This window comes from Penicillium daleae, assembly GCF_028827525.1.
Source record: "Penicillium daleae strain IBT 16125 chromosome Unknown utg000007l_segment0_segment0, whole genome shotgun sequence".
Classification (NCBI taxonomy): domain Eukaryota; kingdom Fungi; phylum Ascomycota; class Eurotiomycetes; order Eurotiales; family Aspergillaceae; genus Penicillium; species Penicillium daleae.
In genome coordinates this window covers 39,112-48,837 of record NW_026623155.1, presented here as the reverse complement: position 1 = coordinate 48,837, position 9,726 = coordinate 39,112, and the positions used below count along the sequence as shown (strand labels likewise).

Genomic DNA, 9,726 nt, shown 5'->3' with positions numbered 1-9,726 from the left:
TCAGCATAATCTGTCTCCCCTTACTCAGTACGGGAAGCTAATTATAAAAGCAGTTCCTGTGAGATATATAAATACTATTCTAGTTCTTTAGCACCTTTGGTACGGTTTCTATGCATCAAAACAAACCGCAAAATGAAGTTCAAAATGAAATCTAAAACCCGTCTATCTAACCAGCCATCCTCAACCCCCTAAAAATCAGTACCTAATTGCAAGTCAGTTCCCACCCTCTTCCTATCTCTAAACCCTCGTATCAATCGGCTGCAGCCCCTTTCCCATCCGTCCAATCTGCCCTCCATAGTACGCGCCTTCGGCTCCAGCCCCCAGCGACTTGATCGGCACCTTCCTCATCAGCCAGCCCATCTCCACGTGCTTGAGCCGGATCGTTGCATCCGCATCAACGACCTCCTTGTTGAGTAGGACAAGTTTCGGCAACTTCGGCACCACCGCCGCAGGGCGCCCGATTCCGATGATGTCGCATGCGCCGCTCTCGAGCGCCGCTTCCATACCGACACGGCTGCGAAAGCCGCCCGTCACCATAAGGGGGATCTTAGGGTAGTATTCCCGCACCGTCTTGGCGAAGTCGAGGAAGAACGCCTCTCGCGCTCTTGTGCTTGCCTTTGGTATGCGTGCCGGGGCCGCGGGCGCGGCCGTGGATCCGATAACCGGTGCGGTTCGGTCCGCCTGAAACATGGAAGGGTCCTCGTATGAGCCGCCACTGATCTCGATGAAGTCGACGCCCGCGTTAATGATGAGGCCCATCTGTTCAAGGCAAGCCTGGAGACCGCCGTCACCCTGCTCGCTGACATCGACGCTGTTCATCTTGATGCCGACGCAGAACTGCGGGCTTGTGGCCGCACGGATGCCCTTTATGATGCGCAGGACCATCTCAGCGCGCTTAGCGGGGGTCCCACCGAACTCGTCGGTGCGCAGGTTCGTCTTGGGCGACAGGAACTGAGCGATCAGGTAGCCGTGCGCGCCGTGTAACTCAATGCCCTTGAAGCCCGCAAGGTGGGCTTGCTTGGCGCCGGCGATGAACTGTTGGATAGCCTCGGTGACCTCGGCACGCGTCATTTCACGGGGCGTCCCGAACATCACGGAGGTAGCAACGCGAGGAATGAAGCTGGATCCCAAATTTAGGGCAACAGCGGAGGGAGCGAGATTCTTGGTTAGGATAGAGCGCTTCCCAGCGCCTTGGGGGGATTGGCGGCCGGGGTGGCAGAGCTGAACGAGAGCTGGCGTTCCGCTTCGTTGGATTGTTGTGGCCCAATTGCGCCAAGCCTCCTGGAGGGCCGGGGTGCCTGCATTTGGGAGGGGGATGGCGACGTCTTTGGGTGAGCCAAGATACGTTTGGGATACCTGGACATTGCCTATGGTTGGAGGAGATGTCAGAATGGTGGCAGAATGAAGGTTTTGTCGGCGAAACTGAGCAGAGAAGTCAGATGATGCTGAGGATGGCTAACCTGTGATAATGAAACCCCAGCCCCCATCAGCCCATTCCGAGTATGCCCGTGGGAATTTATCATCTGGATTTTGCTTAGGTGCCATGATCTCTGCCATTGCCGCCTGCGACGACAATCAGTACCCATATTACGTTATAAAAACGATGTAAAAACAGACATCAATGAAGCTTACCTTTGTGAGCCTGTTGGGAAGTTCCAGGCCGCACCGCAGCGTTAGGGGACTGGATAATAACGACATTGTGTCGAGAGGAATAGAATATTGAAGAAACACAAATATCGAGACTTCTAGTACTTATATCTTATTCTTATGGCTCCAACCTAAAATTTGCCCCCAAAAAAGAACCCCGGCGCCCGGAACGGGTTAGTCATCGGCATTTCCCCCGGAGAGATTGATCTCCCCGTCTGAGGATAGGCTATAGCATTTGATCAGAGAATCTGGGCTTTGACAAAGTGCGCCTGCTACTCTTAATTATCAGCTAGCTTGATGGTAGGCCGCATGTTGTGGAGTCATGCCATCGAAGGGCTCCACTTCCCTGAGGAGTTTTCTGTGGGTCCGGGAAGTCGGGTTCCCGGGGAGTTGGGTTCATCCGTTTGCCACTGTGATTTTCCCAGTTGATGGACCCTGGATTGTCTAGTTGTATTTGCCAGATTATGAAGATAACTATTTTAGTTATGTAGAGCTTGGAAGGGAAGGTATTGCGATCAGGAGAAATCGGGCTTGTGTACCTTGTTTGCCAAACAGTCATAGATCTGGACCGAGGAACGGATCAACGGACGAAGTAGACAGACAGGCCAGCTTATACAATTATATTGTAAACTACTAGCGTGTCGAACTGAGCGGTGATATTTTACCGCTAAAGGATAGGATGATTCAACGCCCACCCAGTCTCCCTACTGCTTTGTAGTAAACCGTATCCATTCGGAATACCGGGATGTGAAATATCAACACTGGCAGCCCCTTGGGCTATGAGACCCCTCTCAACAGTGGCCTCTCAGATAGTTCTTCAATCAATTAGTCAATCCTGTCAATTGGTTCCCTCAGCACTAGTGCATACGGATATCCTGCGATCCGACATAATCAATTCGGTCAAAAATACAACGTAATTTACTGAAATAGAATAGTTAAAATAATCATCGTAGCTATTCCAAATTCCAGTATACAACTATTAGTATAGTTAATAATCATCCTTCTAAATCTCAAAAATAAGAATGAAGTCGTGGTGGTTGATATATAAGACTACAAATATCGCCTTTAATGTGGTGTTTTGGTGTGGGTCACTCTCCCGTGGATTACATTACAGACCTTTTTAAGGTTACAAACTGTGGAACCGACAAACAGAACAAACTCGGGCCTCGGATCGATGCTTACCACTTGATTTCTCAGCGTTCGTTCTGCGTTACTGCACAATTTTTCTCAATTATTAATCTGCACAGACGATCCACTCTTCTCATTGGGAGATCTCAGCCACGGCAGGAAGTTACTGTGGATAGCAGTTCAACATGGAACGCAGTGGAAGAAAAAGGTTAAATCGGCATTGCATTTGCCGGCTCGGAGACCTTTCAGGCCTGTTTTATCCACGTTATTCGACCATTCGTAATGCTTGAATTTGATCATTGCTAACTTTAAATGAAAAATGGCCCATTAGAAATCATCCCCTGTGGATCTGCTCCCAACCACATATCGCCCTAAAATGGTATCCGGAAACGCCCTCTTCCGATATCCGAACGGGCAGCGCACTTGCAAAAGGCGTAATCACAATTGCGACACTTTACCTTCGCGTCTCTTTCTGTATAAAAGACTAAGGGACAAGGACTATATAATAACTACAGTCGTGGTTCTCTTCCTCAATAGCATACTTCATTCAAATCCATCACTTCAATTGGGCCTGCAATTGATTCTCCAGTTCTCCTATAACTGTTCCATAACACATACAGACTGTATAATTTCCATCTCGGACAGCCACCACCACCACACAGTCTACAATGACCAAGCTTTTCACCCCTCTTCGCGTCGGGCGCATGGAGCTCTCCAACCGCATCGCAATGGCACCCATGACTCGCTTCCGCGTTGCCGATGACCACGTCCCTCTTCCCCTCGTCAAGGAGCACTACGCCCAGCGCGGCTCCACGCCAGGGACCCTCCTCATCACCGAAGGAACCCTAATCACCCCCCAAGCCGGCCTCTACCCCAACGTTCCCGGCATCTGGAACGACGCCCAGATCGCCGCTTGGAAGGAAGTCACCGACGCCGTCCACGCCAAGGGCTCCTACATCTATATGCAGCTATGGGCGCTGGGCCGCGCCGGAAGCGCAGACCTCCTCAAGGCTTCTGGCTTTGACCTTGTCTCTGCCAGTGATATTCCTATGTCTAGCGAAGCGCCTGCTCCGCGCCCGCTGACTGAAGAAGAGATTCAGTCTTATATTCAGGACTATGCGCAGGCTGCACGCAATGCCGTCGCCGCGGGCTTCGACGGTGTCGAGATCCACGGTGCCAATGGCTACCTGATTGACCAATTCATTCAAGACGTCAGCAACAAGCGCACCGACCGCTGGGGCGGCAGCGTCGAGAACCGCGCCCGCTTCGCGATCGAAATCACCCGGGCCGTGTCCGATGCCATCGGCGCAGACCGCACGGCCATCCGCTTCAGTCCCTACAGCACCTTCCAGGGAATGAGAATGGAGAACCTGCACCCACAATTCTCGTATCTGGCGCGCGAACTGGCCCCACTGAAGCTGGCGTACACGCACTTGATCGAGGGCCGCGTTGCTGGTTATGCGGATATCGAGTCTGCCGATGATCTCCTGTTCTTCGTGGATGCGTACCGGGGTGCGGGCCCCGTCGTGATTGCTGGTGGGTATCAGCCTGAGTCGGCCAAGGAGGCGGTTGATCAGAAGTACAAGGATCATGATGTGGTTATTGGATTTGGTCGGCCGTTTACGTCGAATCCGGATCTGGCGTTCCGTATTAAGGAGAATGTGCCTCTTGTGCCGCATAAACGCGAGGTGCTGTATCTTCCGAAGGATCCTAAGGGATATAACGACTGGCAGTTTAGTGCTGAGTATAAGAAGGCTGTTGAGACTGCGGCTTAATTGGGATTGGATATAGAGGGACAGCCTTTCACACTTGAAATGCTCTGGAATATGTACAAGTCCTCCCTTGTAGTAAGGCTTACTCTTGCTCTCAGCTGTAACCTGTGTTGGACACTTCATTGGATCTGACAACCTACAACTTGTCCTATAGCCACAGTCAGAAAATCATCCCTTATCAGAGAATTGCAAAGATTGTGATCTACTTACCCGAAACTCTCGATTCTCCTGATCTGTCAGATCCAAAAACTCCGAGTTCTGTACATGCGTGTCGCCCTCATGTCATCGATCCCTCCGCCGGTTTTCCCAACCATAATAACCCCTCAAGAGCAGCACAAAGACAATAGCCACCGAGATAGTAGCAACGAGCGCAATCTTCGTGGGAATATAATCAGGCTCATCCTGACGGACCACGGTTTTGGGTAGACTTACAACATTGCTGTGTCCCAGGACTGGTCATGGTTTCCCGGTAGACTTGCAAGATATAGGGCTTAGTCGGTTCCACCTAAGGGCCAGTTCTATACCGGAGAGCACCAAAGATTGCAACTTATTACTATATCTACCTTGAACTCGAACTAATGAATTGTAGCTCTATAATTTAGGTTACTTCCCCAAATTTACATACATAGAAGTAATTCATTTATCCCCTAGAGAGAATCTCGAGAACTTATTAGATTACGTCTGTAGTTGCTGCTTTGCCAGCCTACAATATTCCCTTAACTTAGCTCAATGTTCCTATGACTTGATTAGTCCCCCTCTCTAGAGCCTAGAATCCTCCCTTTGCTAGGGCCGGTTAAAATTCTATTTCATAAAAATTAATCTTTTGCTTTTCCTTCAAAGCGAGATATCGACACGTGTCTCGTGTTTATAGGTCGGCAGAAACTAAACCTTAGATAAGAGTCTTTCTATAAAGGATCTTCCTAATAGAGTATTGATCCTTACCTACGAGGAGAACTTTGTTTAGGTATAATTCTACTTTATTTTTTATAATATCTTTCAGATTAGGCTTTCCGTAGAACTTAAGACTACGCCTTCCGCTTTTATTCACAAAATCCACGTTCCCTTTCGTAGAATAGCCTTTTGGAGGGCTAGGGTTAACAAACAAAGCCTAACGGAGTACCTTATCTATATTAGTATAGGCTCCTTAACAAGTTAAGAGAGCTATAACTCACTAACTCCGGCTTATCTAAGTCGAGTAATTAATTTATATAGTTACAAACCTATTTGTTATAGGCTAAGTATTAGTTTAGTTATAATTCTATTTTAAGCTATACTGTAGAACTATACCTTGTTAGTTAACTTGCTATACTAGGCAGACTCTTCTTAAGCAATAACCACGATCCTTTCGTATAATTAGCTCCTTTATGTAAGCAAGCTATACTAAGATTCTAATACCGGTAGTAACGAAGACGAAGCTATTATAGTGATCTATATCTTTCGGTTTACCGTATAGACTATTAAGAAGAATCCGTAAAGAATTATATAGATAGGACTCTAGTCGCCTAGTAAATCCTAATTCAACTTTAGTAAGCACTATTATACGGCTAGCTTTCCTATCTATCGTGTTTTCCTCCTACTAAAGAATATTTAGCGGATATAACTCCGCGAACGAAAGAAGGCGAATAGCAGGGATCCTTAAATAGATATATTAACCCGGACGAACCTTCTAAGGACGAGTAGGAGTAAACGATAAAAGTATAGCCCCTTCTAGTTTCTCTTTTTCTACTATAGCTAGACCACGTCTATTACGATAGATTGTGAGCAAGCGATGATGCGCAGGTTAGGTAGAGAGGAAGGAAGATTAATTGATCTTCTTCCTTTGATTGAATAGGAAGGATAAAATCAATTCGGCTTAGAATCATAAGAGTAAGAGAAAAGTGAGGTAGGACTGAAGCTTGGTTGATTGTATTGAATCTTGCTTTTTTTTGTGTTAAACATAATTATTATCTTGGTAGAGAAAGCAGGGTATATTTATAATTAACTTGTCTCTTGCATATGATCGTTCTAGATGATGCATGATGATCTCATGTAGACAGATCTAGATACATAGTGATCTTATGCAGTAGCTGTTTGATCGGTGGTTGCTTGATTGTACGATGTCATTGACTGTAGTGATGAGTTATTAACCGTAGTGATGATATAGATCGTATACTGTTGTATACGTCTTACTTGATGTTATTGACCGTAGTGATAATGGTATAGCATAAAGCTTATAGAGATTCAGCCATCTTGTATAGGCCTTATGAATCTAGCTTGATATACTACATAACGGTTTAGGTATCTTGCCCTATATCTCATACCCCCCCGTAATCTTTATACTATAGTGCAGATAGTAGTAGAGTATAGAGATTAGTATAGAGTAGATAGGATTGATATATATATATACTACTATAAGATAGCTAGATATATATCTTCCTAAATCTCGATCTCTCGGAGGTTAGCTAGATTCTTTAAGTCTTCAAATATTTCTCTTCTAACGTTTTTTGTTAGGAAATCTGCTAATTGCAGTTTAGTAGGGACGTATTAAACATCGACCCTTTCTTGTTTGACCTGATCTCTAATATAGTAATATTGTATATTAATATGCTTCGTCCTTTTATGAAATTCAGGGTTTTCGGCTAGCTTAATAGCTGCCTTATTATCTACTAATATAGTAGGCTTGCTAGGCGTATAGCCTAGGCCTAATCTATCGTTTAGATAGTTAAATAGGTTAGCTAGATAGATAGCTTCCCGTATAGCTTCTTTTATAGCTATATATTCGGCCTCGCAGGTAGATAGGGCTACTAATTTTTGTAGTATCGAATTCTAGCTTACTATATTATTAGTAGCTAGATCTCTAGATAGGCTAAATATATAGCTAGTAGTGGATTTTCTACTATTAATATCGCCTGACTAATTAGTATTAGAGTAGCCTTTTATATATAGGTTATTCCCTATACAATCGTAGTGTAGGCCTAGATTTAGCCGATATTATAGATATTATATCAACTTATGTGGGATCTCCCCGCATGATGACTAAGCCGCCACAATCTTTTCCCTGGAAGAAAAACCATGTCTACCACATTGATTTATATTGATCCTCAACGATCTCGCATTGAACTGCCTATATTGGCCGGAGACTACTCAACACTCCAAGATAACCTCGGATGTTCTTGATTTCTTCATGTGATATTTACTATGTACCTCGAGTTATAAATTCTGCCTATTTCCTTAGTTAAATGGAACAAGTTTGACATCTTTTTTATCTAAGGAAGAATTACCGGGTATAGTAGACCATCTGAATCAACCTTCCACTACTTGATTCTTCTGTCTAATCAGCCGATTGTGATCTATCCTGTTTCGTCTCTCTTCTATAATCGTGGCACTAAGATTAGTGCGTACGATCGATTCCTACCACGGTTTTATGCACTATACGCAATTCTAATAGTTATAAGCCCGAGCCTCTGCTAAGGACTCTATTCTTTACTTTCATCTTATCTATCTTTCACTTTCGTCTTAGAAATAATGGATTCATCCGATCTGCGAGCTACCTGGCTTAATTACCCTCTCAAATGCCACGTATATTAGGTCCCTTAGATCACTATAGTTAAAGATTATATACTAGCAAATAGTATATAGAAATACGTTGATCTAGACCTACCTACTCCTACTATACCGCTATAGGAACTAACTAAGCTATATCTATCTGATATGATCAAAAAACCTGCTAATACCTTTATATCTGATCTTCCTAACGAGCTAATTAGACTTATTGATCTTATATCCGATCAGTTAGCTATCTATAGGATCCTACTTAGCGAATATAAGTTAGTAAGATCTGACTACCTACGTTATATACGATCTATCGAGATCTTGAAGCAAGGAATTAGATCCTCTCTTACGCTAGAAGGGAGATAGATTGTTAATAGCTTAATAGTGTACGAAGCGATTACTAAGCTACGCGCTATATTCGCCCTATTAGACTAATCAAAGAACTACTAAATCCTACGCGACTAGGATACGATCAAACGACAAACACCGCTATCTAAATCGTCTTATCTTGCTTAATAGGGCTAGAAATAGGTGATTAGCTAATTAGAAGGTAAGTATCGGATATAGATAGAATCATAAAGAATTCTATGATAGTCCATATGATATCATAGAATCTTATGGAAAACAAGATCATCATAATGAAATCACCACTATGTCGCTAGTTGCCACCGAAAACAGGGATCTATCAAATATAAATAGGACCTAAAGTCCCTGCCAGATAGTTCTTAATCCAAGTCCTGAATTTATTCTTGACAGCCTACCTACTACTATTCAATCTATCAACCTCTCTATACGATCTAGCTATACTATATAGCTCTATCTATAGGTTTGCTATACAATTATCCTTCCTATACGTTTACACTTGCTCATAGGTTATGAGCCCGAGTGTTATATACTTATATTTATTATATAAGATATACCTTGGGCGATCTAATAACACCCTGATCTACCTTCCTGATTAGGAAGACAACATTACCGATTTATATCCGTATATCCGGATTATATATCCGTATACCCGAATTATATATCCGTGTATCCGAAATCTGAATACTCTCTTGATGCTCAACAGAACCAGAAGGCTATTATAGCTACTATCTGCCAATCTGATCAAACTAGCCAATCTAGTCAATCTAGCAACTAATCTGATCAATCTCAGCAAACCGGCCAATCTAGCTTAGATAGCATCAAAAGCCCTCTTGATTTTGATGATATTGATATTGATATGAAATCGCCTGAGGTAAATACTACTGTGATCTTGGTAGAGCATGTTTTGTTATATTCGTAAGGAAATGGGTCTAAATGAGTGTAATCCGGTAGATACCGGCAGAATTCTGGGTGCCCGGGCCGTACGGATGATGTAATCAGGCCACACGTGGCCGTTAGGATCACATCCTCCCCTACCAGACGGAAGCTCGCCCACGAGCTTTTCCCTTACCCTAAAGGGCCCGGTAGCTTGCGAATGTAGCTACCCGTCAGGCATACATCGCAGAGGAGCCGTACGCACGTATCTATAAGCGGAAACATAAAGAAAGAATAAGAAAAGAGTGCGGCTGATTGCTTGTAGTAGGGTTCGAACCTATGACCTGCAGGGCTGAAAGCCCGAGGTGGAACTTTCCGAATAGCTTCAACAAAGCCTAAAACGGTAGTT

The 9,726-nt window shown here is 44.4% G+C and overlaps 2 protein-coding genes across 2 annotated transcripts; one reads left to right on the top strand and one right to left on the bottom strand.

Annotated features, from left to right (window-relative positions):
- Positions 1–237: 237 nt before the first annotated feature.
- N7458_007271 (uncharacterized protein) lies at positions 238–1,698 on the bottom strand (the record flags this gene model as incomplete). The annotated part of the gene is made up of 3 exons (XM_056910653.1): positions 238–1,367; positions 1,461–1,563; positions 1,633–1,698. The coding sequence occupies 3 exons, from the start codon at positions 1,696–1,698 to the stop codon at positions 238–240; spliced, it is 1,299 nt and encodes a 432-aa protein (XP_056763479.1).
- A 1,745-nt stretch (positions 1,699–3,443) lies between these two features.
- Positions 3,444–4,550, top strand: N7458_007270 (alkene reductase; the record flags this gene model as incomplete). Its single annotated transcript, XM_056910652.1, has 1 exon — positions 3,444–4,550. One exon carries the CDS (start codon positions 3,444–3,446, stop codon positions 4,548–4,550), a length of 1,107 nt encoding a protein of 368 aa, XP_056763478.1.
- Positions 4,551–9,726: the final 5,176 nt, after the last annotated feature.